We start from the raw sequence: 22,542 nt of genomic DNA, 5'->3' as shown, positions 1-22,542 counted from the left end.
CTAAAGAGCCTGTTGATGAAGGTGAAACAGAAGAGTGAAAAAACTGGCTTAAAACTCAACTTTCAAAAAACTAAGATCATGGTATCTGGTCCCATCACTTCATGGCATATAGATGGGGAAACAACGCAAACAGTAACAGACTTTATTTTCTTGGGCTCCAAAATCACTGCAGATGGTAACCGCAGCCATGAAATTAAAAGACATTTGCTCCTTGGAAGAAAAGCAATGACAAACCTAGACAGCATATTAAAAAGCAGAGACATTAATTTGCCGACAAAGGTCCATCTAGTCAAAGCTATGGTTTTTCTAGTAGTCATGTATGGACATGAGAACTGGACCATAAAGAAGGCTGAGCATCAAAGAATTGATGCTTTTGAACTGTAATGTTAGGGAAGACTTTTGACAGCCTCTTGTACTGCAAGGAGATCAAGTCAGTCCATCCTAAAGAAATCAACTCTGGATATTCATTGGAAGGACTGAAGCTGAAGCTGAAGCTCCAATCCTTTGGCCACCTGAGGCAAAGAGCTAACTTACTGGAAAAGACCTTGATGTTGGGAAAGACTGAAGGCAGTAAGAGAAGGGGATGACAGAGAATGAGATGGTTGGATGGCATCACTGACACAAGCTCTGGGAGATGGTGAAGGACAGGGAAGCCTGGCATACTGCAGTCCACGGGGTTGGAAAGAGTCATACATGACTGAGTGACTGAACAAGAGAGCAGATTAAAGACAGAGACATCATTTTGCTGACAAAGGTCTGAATAGTAAAAACTATGGTTTTTCCAGTAGCCATGTATGGATTGTGAGAGTTGGACCATAAAGAAAGCTGAGGGCCAAAGAATTAATGTGTTTGAATTGTGGTGCTAGAGAAGATTCTTGAGAGTCCCTTGGACAGCAAAAGATCAAAGCAGTCAGTCCTAAAGGAAATAAACCCTGAATATTCTTTGGACTAAAGCTGAAGCTCCAATACTTTGGCCACCTGATGTGAAGAGTCAACTCACTGGACAAGACCCTGATGTTGAGAAAGATTGAGGGCCAGGGTCCCTGTTCAGGTGCCAAATGTTGGGACCAGCCCAACAACGAACCGACCCGAGGGAAGAGTGCCACAGAAGAATAAAGAAAAAGAACACTCAGAAATAAAAAGACGACTCAGGGGTCTGATGCCATTCACAGGCAAAAGCCCAGATCCTAATCCTTGCATGCCTTTTATTGTTAACTTCTACTTCCTTGTTTGTGCTCTAAAGGCATCTGTTCTTTACAATCTCAGATTGGGGATAAACATCTACAATGCACGGTCCACAATGTCAAGCCTTCAGGCCTTTCATGACTTTGTTTAGCTCTTTGGTTAGTGACAACCTTTCTCAGCAATGCCCTCAAGGCTCTGGTTACGGTTTTCCATCAGTCACATCAAAACTTCAACATCTTGTTTTCAAGATGTCTTTCCATGATATACGTTTTACTGCTCCCAGCCCTTCATCAGGGGGTGAGGAGAAAGTCATTCTTTTTCAAAGAAGCCATGTTAATTATAGTACAAGCCTGTGCATAGCATATCCCCTACATAGGAAAAGGGGACGGACAAAGGAGGAGATGGTTGGAAGGCATCACCAACTCAATGCGCATGAGTGTGAGCAAACTCTGGGAGATAGTGAAGGACACGGAAGGCTGACATGCTGCAGTCCACGGTGTTGCAGAGAGTTAGACACAGCTTCGTGACTGAACAACAAAAAGCCGGCAGCTTGGTCGTGACTGAGGTCCCCCTTTGTGAGTGAGCATGTAAGTATGCAGTGCTCCAGATTTCTCTCTTCGTGCTGCTCTAGCTGCACCCCGAAAGGCTTGACGTCTTGCATTTTTGTTGTCACTGAATTCATTGTTTGCTCAAGGCTGCCTTTTTGTCCCATAGATTATTTAGAAGTGCACTATTTAGTCTCCAAGTTTGGAAAGTTTCCTACCTTTTTGTATGATTTCCAGTTTGAATCCACTGATTCAATCCACTGGGTATTCTGCTGTTGTTGGGTGGGGTGTTCTATAAACGTTAGTTAGATCCTGTCGGTTGATGATGGTGTTGTTCAGTGCTATATCCTCAATGATTTCTGTCTGGTTCTCAATTGTTGAGAGAGGGTTGCTGATATCCTCGACCCTGTCTGTAGGTTTGTCTATTTCTCCTTTTAGTTCTGTCCGTTTCTGTTTCATATATATTGTGGCACTGCTGTTTAGTACATATGCATTTAGAGTTCTCATGTCTTCTTGGTAGATGAATCCTTTTTTCAATATACAGTATTCTGGTAATTTCCTTTGTTCTCATGCCTACTTTATCTGATATTAATACAGCCACTCCTACTTTTTTTGGTTAATATTTGCAACGGTGTTATCTTTTCCAACTCTCTTAGTTTCAATCTTCCTATATTGTTTGTTTTGTGTGAAGTGAATTTCTTATGGAAAACATTTTGGTTGTGTGTTTTTAATCTGCTTTAACCCATCTCTGTCTTCAAGTTTTTGTATTTCATTGCCCTGTGTGTGTTAGTAGCCATATGTGTGTTAATAGCTCAGTCGTCTCTGACTCTTTGTGACCCCGTGGACTGTAGCTCACCAGGCTCTTCTCGCCATGGAATTCTCCAGGCAAGAATACTGGAGTGGTATGCCATTCCCTTCTCCAGGGCATCTTCTCAACCTGGGGACTGAACCCAAGCTCCCTGCACTGCAGGCAGACTCTTTACCCTCTGAGCCACCAGGGAAGCCCTAAGTAATTATTGCTGTGCTAGATCTTAAAATCAGTCATTTTATCATTTGCTCTTTGTTCACTCTGTTTTCTATTTGTTTTCTCTTTTCTGCCTTCCTGTGGGTCACTTGAACATTCTTTGAATTCTATTTTTACTTATTTATAGTATTTCTGAATGTATCTCTTTGTACAGGTTTTTAGTGGCTGTCCTGGATTATTACATTATGCATTCTAACTTATTCTAGTCTACTGGTGTAGACATTTTATCAGTTTGAATCAAGTCTAGAAATTTTACCTCAATTTAAGTCCCTTCACTTTTCTCATTTACAACTGTCTTAAGTATTTCCTCTACATAGAGAACCACAGGCAATATTAGTAACTTTTGCTTCAGCTATCAAACATAATTTAGAACACTCAAGATGAGACAAGTTTATTATACTTAATTCATATTTTTAAATTAAGTATAACTCAAAATTAAGGGAGCTACTCACTCCAGTATTCAGTATTCTGGCCTGGAGAATTCTATGGACAGAGGAGCCTGGTAGGCTACAGTCCATGGGGTTGCAAAGAGCTGGACATGCCTGAGCAACTTTCACAAAACAAACTTGCTTCATCTGGTTCCAAATTGGGAAAGGAGTACCACAAGGCTGTATCTTGCCACCCTCCTTATTTAATTTATATGCAGAGTACATCATGCGAAATGTTGGGCTGGATGAAGCACAAGCTGGAATCAAGATTGCAGGGAGAAATATCAATAACCTCAGATATGCAGATGATACCACTCTTATGGCAGAAAGCAAAGAGGAACTAAAGAGCCTCTTGATGCTAGTGAAAGAGGAGAGTGAAAAAGCTGGCTTAAACCTCAACTTTCAAAAAACTAAGATCATGGCATCAGTTCCCATTACTTCATGGCAAATAGATGGGGAAACCATGGAAACAGTGACAGACTTTATTTTCTTGGGCTCCAAACTCACTGCAGGTGGTGACTGCCATCATGAAATTAAAAGACACTGGCTCCTTGGAAGAAAAGCTATGACCAACCTAGACAGAATATTAAAAAGCAGAGATATTACTTTGCTGACAAAGGTTGATGCAGTCAAGGCTATGGTTTTTCCATTAGTCATAAAGCTGAGTGCTGAAGAATTGATGCTTTTGAACTGTGGTGTTGGAGAAGACTCTTGAGAGTCCCTTGGACTGCAAGGAGATCAAGCTAGTCAATCCTAAAGAAAATCAGTCCTGAACATTCATTAGAAGGACTGATGATGAAGTTGAAGCTCCAATACTTTGGCCACCTGATGAGAAGAACTGACTCCTTAGAAAAGACCCTGATGCTGGGAAAGACTGAAGGCAGAAGGAGAAGGGAACGTCAGAGGATTAATGGTTGGATGGCACCACCAACTTGATGGACATGAATCTGAGCGAGTTCCAGGAGTTGGTGATGGACAGGTAAGCCTGGTGTGCTGCAGTCCACGGGGTTGCAGAGTCAGACATGGCTGAATGACTGAAGTCAACTGAATTAATATTTTTATTTTTAATTGCCTTTTATTTGTTCTTGATGTCCCAACATTTCTCCTTTTATCACTTCCTTCTGTTTCAATAACTTCATTTACCAGTTTTTAAAAACAGTAGGTCTGTTGGTAAGAAATTCTGTTAGTTTTCCTTCATCTGAGAATGTTTTGCTTTCTCTGTCTTTCCTGAAAGATATTTTGGCTGGGCATAAGACTCTGGGTTGACCATTGTTTTCTTTCAGCACCATGGTTTCTGATGAGAAATTCACTGTCATTCAAATTGGTTTACCCCTATCAGTATCATTTTTCTCTGATGGATTTCACAGAAAAATCCTTAGCCTCCAGAAGTTTGATTATGATGCATTTTGGCATTGATTTATTTGGTTTATACTATTCGACATTAGCTCAACGTCTTGATTCTGTAGGTTCTCCCAAATATGTAAAGTTTTTGATCATTCCTTCAAAAACGTATTTTTTGACATACTTTTTTCCAGTTTAACACTCCTTCTCTCCTCTCGGGGTTCTGATTACATGAATTCAAGTTCCTGCTACGGTCCCACCAGTTTCTGAGGCTCTGTTCACTTTTTCCAGTCTATTTTCATGTTCAAATTAGTTAATTTCTAAATTGTCCTACCTTCAAGTTCACTGATTCTTTCCTCTGACCATTCCAGTCCACTGTTGAATTGATCTTCTGAGGCTTTTACTTTCATTATTGGAATTTTTCAGTTGTAAAATTTTCATTTGCTTTTTATCTTTTAAATCTCAGTTGAGAGTTTCTATTTTTTCTTTTGTTTCTGTGCATTTGTAATTGCTCAATGACAATTTTATGATGGCTGCTTTAAATTCCTTGTCAGATAATTCAACTTTCGTGTGTCTTGGTGTTGCCACCTGTTCATCTCTGTTCATTCAAGAGATTTCCCTGGTTCTTAGTTTAATAAATGATCTTCAACTGTACTGTAGGATATTATGGATCTTGGAACCTTCTGTAAACCTTCATTGTCAGCAGACCTCCTCTGATACCATCCCAGCCTCAGGCCACTGAGGAAAGAAGGATGCTGCCTAATTATTTCCAGATGAATCTGGCTGTCCAGGATGCCCATTTGACCTCTGCTGACTTTTAAGGGGGCATCTCATTACTGCAAGGTGAAGACGAAAGTTTAGGCTCCCCAAAAGGCATCTGCTGACACCATCCTGGCAAAGAGGGGAAGGGCTGTCTTATTACCAATAGTTAGAAGTTGGAGATTCCCCATGTGGCATTCATGCTTCACCTTTTCCTTGAGGCTTTTTTCCCCTCTGAATCCATTTCCTGGTTGTTAACTACTCTAGTACTTAGTCTGAGATAAATACAACAAAGAGAAAATTGAGGGAACTCACTGTCATGTTTTTCTTTGGTCTTGAGGTCTCGAGGCATAGTCTACTTTCTTTTCTCCACCTCTCAAAATCTTATGTTTGTTTTTTATATAACATCTAAGGCTGCTTTTAATTCTACTTAGTAGGAGGAATAGGAGAAGGCAATGGCACCCCACTCCAGTATTCTTGCCTGGAAAATTCCATGGATGGAGGAGCCTGGTGGGCTGCAGTCCATGGGGTCGCTAAGAGTTGGACACGACTGAGCGACTTCACTTTCCCTTTTCACTTTCCTGCATTGGAGAAGGAAATGGCAGCCCACTCCAGTGTTCTTGCCTGGAGAATCCCAGGGACAGGGGAGCCTGGTGGGCTTCCATCTATGGGGTTGCACAGAGTCAGAGACGACTGAAGCAACTTAGCAGTAGCAGCAGCAGTAGGAGGAATAAGGAGAAGTGTGTTTACTTCATTTCGTCTGGAAATTTATTGAGTATTTTTAAATTGCCTCCCAGGTATTAATCACTAATGTGTCTTGTTTTCATAATAGGTAATCTCTATATTCTTAGTAATGGAACAGAATTACATGCTTAATAATAACATTTACTGTTCTATTTTATATTTTTAAATTCTGTACACATTTCTCACTGAAAACTTCACTTTTGATTTTAAGAGATTTTCCATCATCCATGAAAAGATGATGTGTACAGAAAAATATAGTTTTTTATCACCACATCAGGCTCTGAATTTGTATTATCCTTTTCTGTATCAATTATTCTGACTCTTTCCCATGTGACATGATTAGAGATCATGATTCCAGTTTATGAAGAAACTAAGGCTCTTAAAGAGCTAGTTATTTTCAGAACTGATAGTAGCAACTTGGTATTATAAGCCAGGATCCTTTCATTATGATACTGTTCCTCCTTAAATTCTGACACTACTTCTAACACCAACAGAGTTTCAAATATGAAAAGTTCGGTGAAGTTCAGAACTGAATATAAAATAAATCAGCTGTATTATTCTTTAGTTTTGCGTGTGCAAAAATAGTATCTTTTATTGTTTTCTATTTAAAAAAAAAGAAAGATGTTTATTATGGAAAATCCAAGAGATCTATAGAACAAAAAGAAAATAAGAGTACTAAGCACATTTTGTTGTTGTTTAGTTGCTAAGTCATATCTGACTCTTTTGCGACACCATGGACTATAGCTCACGAGACTCCTCTGTCCATGGGATTTCCCAGGCAAGGATACTACAGCGGACTGTCATTTCCTTCCTCAGGGGATGTTCCCCACCCACGGATCAGATGACTGCTAATACTTAATGTATATATTTCTGGAAACTTTCCTTTCTATATACATGTTTTACTCTTGGAAACAAGGGAGAAGGAAAACTAATGGTTATATAACACTCTGTTACATAGTTAAGACATGTTTATTTAACAGTACTCTATTGCTATTGACTTAGGTCATTTCCAGACTTTTCTTATTACAATACAACTAAAATGAACATCTTTGATTATTTCCTTATGATAAATTTCAAGAAGTGCAAGTCTGGTGAAAAGACAAAACACGTTTTCTTGGGCTTTTGATACTTACTGTAAAAATACACTAGAGAAAATTATATACTACAGAAAAACTTCATAATTATATTTTCAAAATTTATCATTATTTATTTTTAAATTTCTTCCATTAATTAATTAATAAATCAATTTATTTATGTTACAGTGGACAGTGTTCTTTTGAACGTACTTGTTGGTGGGGGTGGGGGAGTGATATGAAGACACCAACTGGCCTAGGAGTGTATGACAAGGAGAAATACAGAGGCATCTAGGCAGTCTTTCCCCTTAACTTGCAAGTCTCCATGAGCTAAGTATAAAGAGTTAACAAAACAGGAAAGCCAAAATAAACCGACAGGAATGGACTCAGCTTCATTTGTACATATAGCTTTTACAGGCACGTGGGTTCTATTATTATTATCCAGTATCACACATATACACATACACACGTATACATTCTAGCTTTCGCTTATCCACCTGCTTTCTTTTTTAATTTTTTCTAAATTTTAAAATTTTTATTTTATGTTGGAGTTTACTTGATTAACAATGATGTGTTGGCTATTAGGTGCACAGCAAAGTGATTCAGTTATACCCATATCAGTATCCATTCTTTTTTGATTCTTTTCCCATTTATCCACCTGCTTTCTTTACTGTATTTTACCTTTATTATTTTGCCTTCTCACACTCCATCCAAATTCTACTCTCTTCATTTTTTGTCCAGCTCGAGCATCTCATTTCTGTGAAACCTTTTTAGCCTAAAAATAACTTTCCTCTCCTAGACTTCTATTGCTTATTATCACTACAAATTGACATCTATCTATATAGATAGAGGAGAGATATAGATATATAGATGTATATATTAGACATCTAATTGTATAGACATCTTCATTTCCCAAGTTAGATGGCAAACTCCCAATGGATGGGACAACATCTTGTATGGGTTCCCATCTGTGTTTTCTGTGCTGACTGATTTTAATATTTCCTAATTCAGATTCAGTCAGTTTTCAAAGAGTGCTACACCTCTTCGGACATGGAATATGTGAGCTCAACTCTTCTCTATTAGATTATATTGCTGCCCTAGGTCTGGGGATAATATTTCATTGTACTTGGGAAATACTTAAGAATATTTACTTTATATACTTTACTTTAGAATAGTAACTATGAGCAAGTTAAAATTATACACAATACATTATAACATATTTCTGCACGTGACAAAAACCATGCAGTTAAATGACAGCAGCACACACTGGGAGACAAACAACGCTTTCCTTCATAATTTCCTTATTTCATAGGTGGCCTCTGACCAATCAATAGGGATTCAGACCCCACACTGGTAAATGCTACTACGAAAATTTTATAAAGTACCACAGCAAAGTTGTTATACATCCACTGATTTCCTTAGGGGGGAAAAGGATGGGGCAATACACAGTAACGCATTTTAAGACAGCTATCCTATATTTTACCATTTAAGTAAACTCTATAAAGGACCACTGACTCAGACACTAGTGCTCCAAATAAATATGTCTTTTAATGTAAAATAAGCAGGACAAAAGTTAAAATCATCAAACTAGGCTGTATAAATTACTCAACTTCAACTGACTACAACATATTTACATTACAGTTAAGAAGCAGCTTCAACTTTATCATTAAGCATGTGCATATTTTGAGCTCACTCTATGATATAAAACATTAAACAATGACCATCTCAACTGAGAAAAGAAAGCAAAGCTTACCTTCACTGCTGGCAACATGTCTAGGGAGTCCAGAATGAACAGCACTAATGCTTGCATCAGCATCATAAATTGATTAAATTGCCATGTTAGACTAAAGAGAAAAGTTGATATGAAAATGGCAAGAAGTGTCAGCCTCTGTAAAAAGAAAATCTTATATAATTTACACGTCTCTACTAATAAAAAGCCTCTCAGACAAGTGTTCTCAAGAGCAGCCAATATCTCTATAAACAAAACAGAAAAAAACTATAAAATGTTGCTCTGAAAACTCTTGCATTTGTTACTTATGCTCTAAATATCCTAAAGTGACACTTTGCATATAAATATTCACATACAGTATGTGTACTCCATATTATTATGGAGGCGATAATGCACCAAGTCACATCTCAAGAGCAATCGCTTAAAAATTCTGACAGCTCTGCAGAAATTTTGTGTGGGTTTGCTGCAACTATTTAAGGGCAGATGATACAAAGAACATTTTTAACATCAAAAATGAAAACATTTTCTTTGTAAAGTAGTGAAAGGCTTGGGAAAAAAGTTAAAAAGCTAGTCGTGGAATAAGAATTATCAACAGACACTGGGACACTATGAACATCACATTTTCTGAAGCTTCTAAGATAAAACTGGAGAACTAAAAATAGACACAAAGGATTGTAAAAACTTACTTGAGAGAGAGGCTGTAAGTTTGGTCTCAGGAAGTATGTAATTGCTGCTATCTGGATTGCAAAGAATGGCAGCGCCCAGTTCTCTCTCAGGGGGATGGTAAACTCCACCCTTGTGGTATCTATTCTGTACACGGAAAACACAAAGGCCAAAAGGGTAATTATTACTATCACTACCTCAAAGATTTCCTGAAGTGAAAGATGTATTACATTAAATATATTTAGATTTTGGTTCTTGGTTCTCACTAATTTGTCCTTATCATCATCCCTGTAACATAAAACTGTCATTGAGAAAATTTAAATAACCTGTCCACAGGTAGACAGGGGTGGAACTGGTAGTGTTTTATACTCGAGTCTTAATTTTGTCATTAATAATATGTAAAAGTGGTACCGAAGAATTTATTTACAGGGCAACAGTGGAGAAACAGACATACAGAACAGAATTATGGACATGTGGAGAGGGAAGGAGAGGGTGAGATGGATGGAGAGAGTAACATGGAAACTTACATTACCTATGTAAAATAGATAGCCAACGGGAGTTTGGTATATGGCTCAGGAAACTCAAACAGGGGCTCTGCATCAACCTAGAGGGGTGGGGTGGGGTGGAGAGGGAGATGGGAGGGAGTTTCAAAAAGGAAGGGATATATGTATACCTATGGCTGATTCATGATGAGGTTTGACGGAAAATAACAAAATTCTGTAAAGCACTTATCCTTCAATAAAAAATAAATAAATTTAAAAAATACTGGTAAAAACTGCTTGACCCACCCCTGCTAGAATGTGAACACCCACAGGGCAAGAATAGTTTTCAAGTTTGTATACCCAGTACCAAGAACCATTCCTACACACACTAGGTATCCAACAAATGCCTTTTATTTACTTTTAATAGAAGCAAATTTGACTTTTAGCAGGAATTATATGTTAGATTAAAATGTTAAGAAGCAGCATAACACAGCGGTCTCACACTTTGCATCTGAATTCTGATCAAAACTTAGCTCCGTGTGTGTGTGTATACCTTTCTATATAAGTATATATACCTAATAAATAGTCTCATATACATGTCTATGCATATAACTTAACCTTTTACATATATTTATATATATAATATATACTATAAAACTCAACCTTTGAAGCTTCAATTACCTCATCTCTGAAATAGTAATAATAATAGTACCTGCACTATAAGGTTGCTAAAATAATATACATAAAGCACTAATGTAGAGTGCTTGGCATATAGTAACCACTTAATAATGTTATAATAAAAAGTAATCTGTTGAGGATTAACCAGGATCATCAAAAAAGCAAGAGTTCCAGAAAAACATTTATTTCTGCTTTATTGACTATGCCAAAGCCTTTGACTCTGTGGATCACAAGAAACTGTGGAAAATTCTGAAAGAGATGGGAATACCAGACCAACTGACCCGCCTCTTGAGAAACCTATATGCAGGTCAGGAAGCAACAGTTAGAACTGGACATGGAACAACAGACTGGTTCCAAATAGGAAAAGGAGTACGTCAAGGCTGTATATTGTCACCCTGCTTATTTAACTTACATGCAGAGTACATCATGAGAAACGCTGGGCTGGAAGAAGCACAAGCTGGAATCAAGAGTGCCGGGAGAAATATCAATAACCTCAGATATGCAGATGACACCACCCTTATGGCAGAAAGTGAAGAGGGACTAAAAAGCCTCTTGATGAAAGTGAAAGTGGAGAGTGAAGAAGTTGGCTTAAAGCTCAACATTCAGAAAACAAAGATCATGGCATCTGGTCCCATCACTTCATGGGAAATAGATGGGGAAACAGTCGAAACAGTGTCAGACTTTATTTTTTTGGGCTCCAAATCACTGCAGATGGTGATTGCAGCCATGAAATTAAAAGACGCTTACTCCTTGGAAGAAAAGTTATGACCAACCTAGATAGTATATTCAAAAGCAGAGACATTACTTTGCCAACAAAGGTCTGTCTAGTCAAGACTATGGTTTTTCCAGTGGTCATGTATGGATGTGAGAGTTGGACTCTGAAGAAAGCTGAGTGCTGAAGAATTGATGCTTTTGAACTGTGGTGTTGGAGAAGACTCCTGAGAGGCCCTTGGACTACAAGGAGATCCAACCAGTCCATTTTAAAGGAGATCAGCCCTGGGATTTCTTTGGAAGGAATGATGCTAAAGCTGAAACTCCAGTACTTTGGCCACCTCTTGAGAAGAGTTGACTCATTGGAAAAGACTCTGATGCTGGGAGGGATTGGGGGCAGGAGGAAAAGGGGATGACAGAGGATGAGATGGCTGGATGGCATCACTGACTCGATGGACTTGAGTTTAAGTGAACTCTGGGAGTTGGTGATGGACAGGGAGGCCTGGCGTGCTGCGATTCATGGGGTCGCAGAGTCAGACACAACTGAGTGACTGAACTGAACTGAACTGAACCAGTATTAGAACTCATGTTCAAATTTTAAGACTGATACTGAATACTGATGTTGCTTTTACAGGTCAGGCAATAATTCGATATATATTGAATATGTTTTTTTTAATGTTATTTCATAATGCTCTGGTATTTGGAAATTAATATATATTAATTAAATAATGTAAGAACTTCCTTACATTTATACAGTGCTTTATGCTTTGCTAATTAGGAGGTCCACACAATCTTATTGAGGTTGATAATAAAGATATTATTAAACCTTTAAGAAATGAGATTGATGACTAGAGAAATATTAATCATACAGCAAGTTAGTAACAGGATTGGGACTATTATAGATGATTCTTTTGACTTACAATTCAATGTTTTATTCCTCAGTTATAGATATATTAATACAGAAGTAGGACTTTCTATGTTACTAGATAAAAACTTCACGAGCTAACCCAAAGAGAAAATGGTGGTTGTTTCGTCACCAAGTCGTGTCCAATTCTTTTTCAACTCCATGGACTGTATCATGCCAGGCTCCTCTGTTCATCGAATTTTCCAGGCAAGAATACTGGAGGGGGTTACCAATTTCTTCTCCAAGGGATCTTCCCAACCCAGGGATCAGACCCATGTCTCTGGCACTGCAGGTGGCTTCTTTACCACTGAGCCACCAGGGCTTCCCCAAAGAGAAGCCCACACTCTCACCCAAATGTGGAAGAACAACCTTCTTTAAACTGGAAATGAAGTAACTTCACTTCCTAAACTTACACTTTAGAAAGGGAGAAAGGAATACTGACTCCAACTCACCTGTTTGTGACGTACCAGAAGGCTGCTAACAGTCCTGACAGCCACGTGCCACTCAGGAGCCAGCTGGTTACGTAAAGAGCTGTGACGTAAATTGCTTGGAGTCCAAATAAGGTGTAGATATAAAAATAAACTGGCTCTATATATTTCTGTAAAAGGGAATGATAAAAAAAATGTTTGTTACAGAACTCCTACTCCTACTCATTGCCACTTAAAAAACATGCCAGTGGAAATTTAGTATTTAGAAGTTTGGTATTAATTCCAAGAAATAAGCATATATCACTCCTGCCCATGTAAAAGTGTGCTAGCAGCCTTCTTTCTCAGTATCAAGAGCAGAAGAGGGAAGTTCCTGAGGACTTTGGCTTCAGAAAAGTTTTACACCTAATTTTGTCTAGCATTCCCTTATTTAGGTAAGGAGGGTCACTGTGATCTGCTAATCTTCCAGGTTTTTTTTTTTAATTCAAAGGTAAATGAGGAGTGATTACACATTTCCAATTGAAAATATTTACCATCTTTCAAACTGCACACTTATAAGCCTTGAAGTATCTATATGTAAAAATATCTTATAAAATATAAATAAAAAGCAAAATTCACAATATGTAAGGAGAAAATTAGCATACTGTTGTTTTTATATCAAGACAGCTGAAGATCAGAAAAACCTATGTGAAACATTTCAACACTTTTACTTTCATCTGATATTAAATTCAATGTCACAGATCACAACATACCTGTATGGGTAGAACTCTATACAAAATACTGAGAAAAACCTCTTGGTAAATATTCATTCGTTGAAGGAGGTTAATTGTCCTCATAGATTCCGTTTTGTTATCATATATTAAGCCACGAAAACCTAAGATTAATATTTGAAAATTCAGGAAAAGATAATTATAATTACTCATTCAAAACTATTCATAGATTCTTTAGTATATGTCAGAGAATGTGCTAGGTACTGGGGATATAATATAGTCCTATCCACAAAAGGCTTGGGCTTCCCAGGTGGCTCAGCAGTAAAGAATCCACCTGAAATGCAATGCAGGAGATGTGGGTTTGATCCCTGGGTTGGGTAGATCCCCTGGAAGAGGGCACAGCAACCCACTCCAGTATTCTTGCCTGGAGAATTCCGTGGACAGAGAAGCCTGGCAGGCTACGGCAAGTGGGGTTGCAAAAGAGTTGGACCCGACTTAGCGACTAAACAACAGCAACATTCACAAAGAGCTTACCCCCCATACATCAGATGGACACTTGTTTAAATGTTTACACAAACATAAGTAAATCGTAACTTTCGTGATGTGAGAGAATCTTCTACAGAAATTTGCACAAGAGGATTTTATATTTTTCTGCCCTGCCTTCCTGTCATGGGGCCTGTAGGACCTCCTTGGGGAGAATATATGAAGCCTCCCTTACTCCCCTGGGAGGGGTTTGGCCGCATGACTTGCTCTGAGCAATGGCATGTGAGTGGATGTGACAGAATCATCAGCAGAATCACTGCATGTTTCCACCAGCAGCCTTGCTTTTCCCTCTGCTGTGATAACAGTATGCTCCACATAGGGGTTGGATAATAGGAGTGAGAAATAAATCTGTTGTTAAAGAATTCCACTGCTATAATTTGGTCATCTGCTACTGTAACCAAGTCAACTATTCAACAGAAGGTATGAATAGATAGTTCAAAGAAGAACATGCACACAATTCTTACACATTTGAAAAGATGCTCAACCTTACCCCTACTAGAAATGCAAATTAAGATTTCACTGAGATACCACTTCTCAACTACCAGCTTGGGAACAATCAAGAAGCTTGACAATAAATTCTATTAGTGAGCCTACAAGGGAAAGGAGTGTGTCAAGGCTGCATATTGTCACCCTGCTTATTTAACTTACATGCAGAGTACATCATGTGAAATGCCGGGTGGAGAAAGCACAAGTGGGAATCAAAATTGCTGGGAGAAATATCAATAACCTCAGATATGCAGATGACACCACCCTTATGGCAGAAAGTGAAGAGGAACTAAAACGCCTCTTGTTCAAAGTGAAAGAGGAGAGTGAAAAAGCTGGCTTAAAACTCAACATGCAAAGAATGAAGATCATGGTATCTGGTCCCATCACTTCATGGCGAATAGATGGGGAAACCATGGAAACAGTGTCAGACTATTTTCTTGGGCTCCAAACTCACTGCAGATGGTGACTGCAGCCATGAAATTAAAAGACACTTACTCCTTGGAAGAAAAGCTATCGCAAACCTAGACAGCATATTAAAAAGCAGAGACATTACTTTGCCAACAAAGGTCCGTCTAGTCAAAGCTATGGTTTTTCCAGTAGTCATGTATGGATGTGATAGTGGGACCATAAAGAATGCTGAGTGCCAAAGAATTGATGCTTTTGAACTGTGGTGTTGGAGAAGATGCTTGAGAGTCCCTTGGACTGCAAGGATATCAAACCAGTTGTTCCTAAAAGAAATCAACCCTGAATATTCATTGGAAGGACTGATGCTGAAGCTGAAGCTCCAGTACTTTGGTCACCTTATGCAAAGGACTGCCGGACTGCCTCACTGGAAAAGACCCTGATGCTGGGAAAGATTGAAGGCAGGAGGAGAAGGGGACAACAGAGGAAAGATGGTTGGATGGCATCACCGACTTGATGGACATAAGTCTGAGCAAGTTCCAGGAGCTGGTGATGGACAGGCAAGCCTGGTGTGCAGCAGTCCATGGGGTCACAGAGTCAGACATGACTGATGGACTGGACTGAACTGAAGGTACTTTCATACACTGTAGCTGGGAAGGCAAAATGATATAACCCTTGTGTAAGAGAATTTGGCAACACCTAGCAAAATTACATATGCATTTACTCTTTGATCCAGGAAGCCCATGTCTAGGAATTATTTCCACAGACAGACTGGCAGAAAGACAAAATGACATGGGTACCAAATTATGCATGCAACTCCAAAGTCCATCAATGGGAGGTGTTTTGGACTGAAGTGCGTCTCCCCAGATTTCTGTGTTGAAGCCTTAATCCCAATGTGTCTGTATTTGGATAGGGTCTATAAGGAGGTAAAAAGGTTAATATGTGAGGTCATAGGGCGGGACCTTAATCTGACAGGACTGCTGTCCTTATAAGAGGAACCGACAAAAGGGGACTCTCTCCCTCTCTCTAAGAATACACATGGCGGAAAGGGCATCTAAGACCACGGCAAGAATGGGGCCATCTATAAGCCAGAAAGAGGCTTTACTAGAAACCAACCCTGACAGTACCTGATTGCAGACCTCTGGCCTCCACAACAGAAAAAAAAAAAAAAATTTATACCGTTTAAGCCACCCAGTCTGGGTTATTTTGTTACAGCAGTCCTACTAGACTAACGTAGCAGTGTTACGGAGTCTTTAAGTGCCTCCCGTCCATGTCAAAGACCCAAGGACCCCCAGTGTGATGGTATTTGAAGATGAGCCTTTGGGACGTAATTAGGTAGAGATGAAGGTTAGAAGAGGGGGACCCTCATGATGGGATTAGTGCCCTTATCAGAAGAGACGCTGGAGAGCTTGCTCTCTGTCTCTCCTCCACGTGAGGGTGCAGCGGCGGCCATCAACAGGCCCGGAGAGTCCTCACCAGAGCCCGACTGTGCTGGCACTCTGATCTCAGACTGCCAGCTTTCGGAACTGTGAGGAAATAAACTTCTGTTTTTTAAGCCACCCAGTCTGTGTTAGTTTGCTATGGCATTCCAAGAAGACAAAGAAGACTACCTGAATAAAATATGGTTACCCACACAAAGGACTACTGTGCCACTGCACGGATGTAAGTAAGCAAATAAATAAGGAATATCATGATACTCTACTACAGAGTGATGAAGATTTCAGTCAAGTAAAAAAAAAAAGCAAAATAAAGAACAGTGTGTACAGTAAGCAGGGATTTTTCTACAGTAAAAGGGAAAATAAGAATATATAAAATATTTGCTTACATTGAAAATAGTAACTGTAGAAGAATAAACCAAAAACTAATACAAACAGTTACCTTAAGAGTAAGCAAAGAAACAGGGTGGAGATGAGACGGGGACCTTCCTGAATGCTCCCCGTTTTAAAGTTTTGACTTTGGAACCATGTAAACATTTTAAAAATAAGTATAAATAAATAAATAAATAAATAAATAAATAAATAAATAAATATATATATATATATATAAATGTTTTACAAAGCAATCCCTGAAAACCAAAAGCAAGATAAAACAAAGATACCTACTGAGTTGGTACTAAAAAAACCCCCAAAAACCCTTTTTCCAGTGTTCTTGAGAATAGAGAAACATGACTATAAATTTCTAGGAGGCCACATCCTAAGGACAAAAATCCCTGGTGGCCCAGTGGTTAGGAATCCACACTCTCACTGCCGTGGGTCCAGGTTCAATCCTTGGCCAAGGAACCAAGGTCCCATAAGTCACACAGTGTGGCCAAAGGCAAAAAACACACAAACAAAAAATACAAAAATGAAAAAGAATTACAAAGACAGCTTTGTTTTTCAGGCAGTCACACTGTTGGCAGCAATATTATCATTTCTACACTGTAAGTATTATACATAGCAGCAAAAGATAGGTAAGTGATGTAAATGTCATAAGTCAAAGTTTTTGACTTAAGTAAAAAAGATACAGATATAAAGTTGAAAAAGTAAAACCTTGTTCTAAGTTTGAACTAAAAATAGCTATATTCATATTTTCTCTCAGGGGAAAAAAAAAATCACATTTCCTAGCTCTGCTCACTAAAATAGTCTGGAAACAAAGACCAACCTAGCAGCAGTAAGGGCCTTGAGTACCCAGAATGTGGTCTCAAAATAGCCACAAAAGAGGACTGGGGCTCCTCTGGAGAAACAGCTGATTCTAAGCCAGGGGTAGAAAACACACAAAATGGGTTTGAAACAACTTGTCATGCCAAAGAAAGACTACAGGAGTCATATCAGGAAGACATGAAGAGCATCCCACTGGCCAAAGATTGGACAGCTTATTGTAAGAAGAATAATGCAGAAGATTGAAACACATCAAATATGTTAGAGATCCACGCATCTATGGTGATATTTTAAAAAGCAAACCTTTAGGGGATGCGAGAGATGTACCTCATTCTACAACAAAAAGAGAGGACCAATGCTTCTCCCACCTCTCCTTGAGGAACTGAAGTTCTGGGTTGCCAAACAGCCGAAAAGAAAATGTTTTCCTTTAGAGAGGAATTCCGTCTGATAATGATGGCAGGAATTATAGACTTGGATTATCACCACGTTATAGTCATGACACAATGAACAGATTTAGGTAGTGATCCTCAGCGGTGCCAAACCAATAGGTGAAAGGCCGAGAATTCAATAATGGATGGCCTAGGCCTAACTCCAAAAGAAAGAATTGTGCATTCCCTGATGTGGAACTGTACAACACCATCTATAAAGTATTCTTGCCAAAAAGCAGAACCTAAATCTGAGCAAGCCTCTAGATCTAACTGCCAATCAAGGGGAAATTCAGACAACAGAGAAACACCAAATGCAACCACTGGGGCTCCCGCAAAACGCAGAAAGTGGAAAACTCTCAGACAAAGCAATCCGTGTTTGTTTTCAACAAGGAATTACAAGAAAAAACGATGGTAAGAAATCTATAGCTTAAAAGAAAGAGACACAGCAAAAGATTACAATGGATGAGCTTTACTTGGATCTCAAAAAACTACATCAAAAATCTGTAAGACAATCAGGAAAATGAGAATACTGAGTGGATATTTGATACTAAGTCATTTCTCATTTGTGACAATGACAACTTGGTTATATTTACAAAAAGGAGTTGCCATTCTTTAGAGAAATATACTGATATATTTACAGATGAAGCAATATGAAGTCTTGGAATTACTCCAAAATAATCCAGATTGAGGGTGGGGGATAGTGAGGAGACAAGATTGGTCATAAATTGGTAACCACTGTAGCTGAGTGATACTTGACTGCAAACCCATTAGTGAGTTCTACATTTTTTTATGTTTGGACATTTGCAAAAGAATAATCTTAACAAATGACTTAAATGAACTGAAATATCAACTGTTGCATTCATAGTGATACTTAGGAAATACTCATTATTCACCTTTAGAGTAGTTTCTCAACTTCAGCACTACCTGTATTTTGATATTTTAGTCCTGATAATTCTTTGTTTGGGGGACTGTCCTGAGCATTGCAGGATGTTTAGAAACATCTCTGCCCTCTGCTCACTAAATTCTAGTAGCACACTCACTCCCTCCCTTCTAAATTGCAACAATCAAAAGATCTCTGGACATTCCAGTTGTCCCCCAGGGACACAACTGCCCTTCAATAAGAACCACTGCTTTAGAGAATGCTAGAGAAGCAACTCATAATTTTGAGAACTAGTGAGTACAGTTGATTCTCATACTCACTGTAGTTATGTTCTATAAACCTGCAAAGAAAACTGAGAGATACTGAACGAGTAGGAAAAACAGGGTTAGGTTCTTCCAAGCTTCTGGTCATGTGTTTTCATCAAATGATCAACTCATGACCTTGATTTATGTGAGTTTTTGTCTAAAGACATCATTTGTTGATTCACTAACATTTAACTCAACAGCACGCTAACTCACACTTGAACAAAGCGTATCTAACACATGTATTTTCTCTGTATGCCTTCCCCACAGCCTTCTCGCACTTAAGAAGACTACATAGCATTTCAGTGCTATGCTTGGGGATCACTTTAAATATCCAAGTCATCAACAAAAGGCATAGAAGTGCAAAAAACATAGCACTAAACAGACTGCGCAAAGGACTCTGCAGTCTGAGAGCTGGAACATGAAAGCAATGTACCACCTTGTTCACCTTCGGCTGGGAACACGCACACCAGGCAACTGAGATTTGTCACTGCTGTGCACACGCTTGTGAATGACCACGGAAGCACCAGAACTGCTGACTCTGGGGTTACAGATAAGTTGCAGTGAGTACGCGCATTTGCAAACACTGAATCCATGAATAATGAGGATCAACTATATGGGATGAGAAATCAACACTTGCCCTGACATTTTTTTTTTTTAAATAAACTACTTCAGGGTAACCAAACAGCTGATGAGAAAAAGGTTTTCTACATAACAGAGTTTCGGCTAATAAATGCAGGAGGAATGAGTCACTTCTGTAACTACTGAAATAATGTACATAGGCAATAGGCATCAATGGCTGCTAAAACCATTAAGTGCAAGGCTGGTGGGCAATTTGCCTTCTTATGTCTGAATGTGATTATCTACACAGGAGTCAAGGGATTAACTTTTATGGCACTAAAATGAAAGGCGGCCAAAATTTCAAGTCTCCTATTGTGATAAAATTAGAAGTACAAAACATTACCTGTGACGAATACTTGCCAAAAATATACCTGACTCCAAACAAAGCCTAGAAAAAGGCAATTCTCTGTCACTGCACCCATGTTAAGGATATAAAGCATATATTAAGTAGGAGAGAGACTTTTGTGGGGGTTCCATTTAATGGAGTAAAGGTAAAGAGTACACACAAAACCACTTAGAAACCCAGGAAATGGAGGAAAAAGGTAACTGCAAATAAAGGGACGAATGGGGGCACTGGAGACAGAAAAGACAACCGTAATTCTCATTTGTATTGCCAAAATGTCTCCTGTTTTCAGACAACACTCCTTTTAAATACAGGGACCTTTTCCAAAATGATCATGAGAAAACGACGACGACAACAGTAAAACCAAGAAACTGCAAACAGATAATCTGGGATGGAGCAGAGCTGAGATGCAAAGAGAGGAGAGCTACAGACAATATTACATGCAACTTCTTCCCGAGCAAAACATCTTCACGGATAATGTTTAGGAAAACCATACAAGTACAAAGAAAAACTACACAAGCCCTATAAAACACTGAAAATGTACTAGTGCAGAAGTATATTTTGGCTGGAATATCGAAAAGAATGCAGGAGACTCTGAATAAGACTGTTGGTTGTGATTACCTTGCATGAGGGTAGGAGCCTGCAGCATCTGCTTGTAGTAGGAGTAATACAGTCCACATTCTGTTCTGAAAGAGATTTCTCGCTCCACTTCCTGAAATAAAGTGAGGTTTATTGGGTTTACATGACCTAGTTTTTGTTTAAACATCTACTGTCACTGTAGAAACAGGACACAGAACTACAACCTAAAAAAAAAAAAAAAAAAAACTTCTGACAAAATAGTCTTAAGAAATCTTGGCAAATAAAACAATGGAAGGCTTGATACATGTATACGTATAGCCAAGTCCCTTTGCTGTTCTCCTGAAACTATCACAACACTGGTAATCAGCTATACCCCAATAGAAAACAATGGAAGGCTTGATACATAATATGTATATGTATGGCTGAGTCCCTTTACTGTTCACCTGAAACTTACAACACTGTCTGTTAACCAGATATAACCTAAAATAAAACAAAAAGTTAAAAAAATATAAACTACAAAGACATACTGTATAAGACAGGGAATATAGCCTACATTTTGTAATTACTATAAATGGAATACAACCTTTAAAAATTGTGAATCACTATATTGTATACCTGTAACTTATGTAATACTGTGTATCAACTATTAATATGCTTCAATAAATAAATAAGCAACAGAAGGTTAATAATTATTGAAGCTGGGTATATATTATAGGGGTTGATTTTACTATTCTATTTTTCTGGATGTTTAAAATTTTCTCTAATAAATAATTTTTAACAATGGATAAAACTAGTTCCATTTAAGTTAATGTTCTGGAGTTACTGTTTTTTTATTTCATACAAATTAAAACCTTAAAAAAAACACCATTCTTATGTACTATTACTTAGAAACAAAATAGGGACATCAAAAAAGTCTCTCAAATAAAAAGAACTACAATTGCATTAGATACTCACCTAAAAGCTAATAATATTATATAAGATTGATAATCTTTCTATTCTAAGAATATAAGGTATTCTTAGTAAAATGGGGCAGATTTCTTACATGTGAATTTTACTCTGATAAGTGTAGCCTTGGTGGAAATATTTTCTTGTAGGAAAATGGATATAAGAAATATTAAACTGCCTTTATATAAATATTCAATTTTAGAAGAACTGAAAACCTAAAGTCGTAGCTATTAGTCAATTTGGTTGCAAGATGCTTTTATGAAGTTTAAGATTTAAATCAGTAATACAAAATATGGAGGCAATTGGTAATAAGCATGGAGAACTTTCCAAAATCATCCTATTAATATTCTTAGACCTTATATTTCATATATATATATAAACAATATAAATGAACAAAAATTTTTATAACCTATTATAGATTTTTAACACCAGTATTTAAAAAGACCAGGTTCTGTAACACACAGTCTAAAACATAATACCATCTATGTGTTTTTCCTATACAGCAGATCCATATTCCACAAATGCAGCTTTACTGGGGAAGAAAAGCACAGAAAATCTTACTTTCTGGTTGATAACTTCTTTTAGCACATCTTTGCTTTCCCCATCTCCAATTATTTTTCAAATAACAATAAACATTTCATTAAAAGAACCATTCATGCTATTTATCTTCAGATCTGGAAATTATGCAATGTATTTCCTTTTGCCCTTACGATACTTAAACAAATATTTCTCCTACCCTTTAAAAAAGTATTATAAATCAATTCATGAATAGAGCACTGAAGAAATACTCAACTTTCAAAGAGTGTGTAAACATCCGCTTAGTGATACTGAAACAAACTGTTACGTTTTATCATTATTAACTCTTCAGCCAGGAGATATGGGGTAGCAAAACTTCTTATATACTGAGTTGCCTTTCATAGAAAACAAATTTATCCTTGGGAAATCAAACATGAAAGCAAACATTCCAGGCCCATGA

General features: G+C 38.1%; 1 protein-coding gene across 1 annotated transcript in view; it reads right to left on the bottom strand.

Annotated features, from left to right (window-relative positions):
* Positions 1 to 22,542, bottom strand: part of DPY19L3 (dpy-19 like C-mannosyltransferase 3) — a 75,533-nt gene that overhangs the window by 28,550 nt on the left and 24,441 nt on the right. Inside the window, exons 3-7 of the mRNA XM_052656515.1 lie at positions 20,664 to 20,754; positions 13,444 to 13,565; positions 12,719 to 12,864; positions 9,515 to 9,638; positions 8,853 to 8,987 (exon numbers count right to left, since the gene is read on the bottom strand). Of these exons, the coding sequence (XP_052512475.1) occupies positions 8,853 to 8,987; positions 9,515 to 9,638; positions 12,719 to 12,864; positions 13,444 to 13,565; positions 20,664 to 20,754 (618 nt within the window). The remainder of the gene's footprint in view (positions 1 to 8,852; positions 8,988 to 9,514; positions 9,639 to 12,718; positions 12,865 to 13,443; positions 13,566 to 20,663; positions 20,755 to 22,542) is intronic.

Source organism: Budorcas taxicolor, chromosome 18 (assembly GCF_023091745.1).
Source record: "Budorcas taxicolor isolate Tak-1 chromosome 18, Takin1.1, whole genome shotgun sequence".
Lineage (NCBI taxonomy): Eukaryota > Metazoa > Chordata > Mammalia > Artiodactyla > Bovidae > Budorcas > Budorcas taxicolor.
The sequence above is the reverse complement of the archived record's forward strand: the minus strand, read 5'-3'. Positions and strand labels throughout refer to the sequence as shown.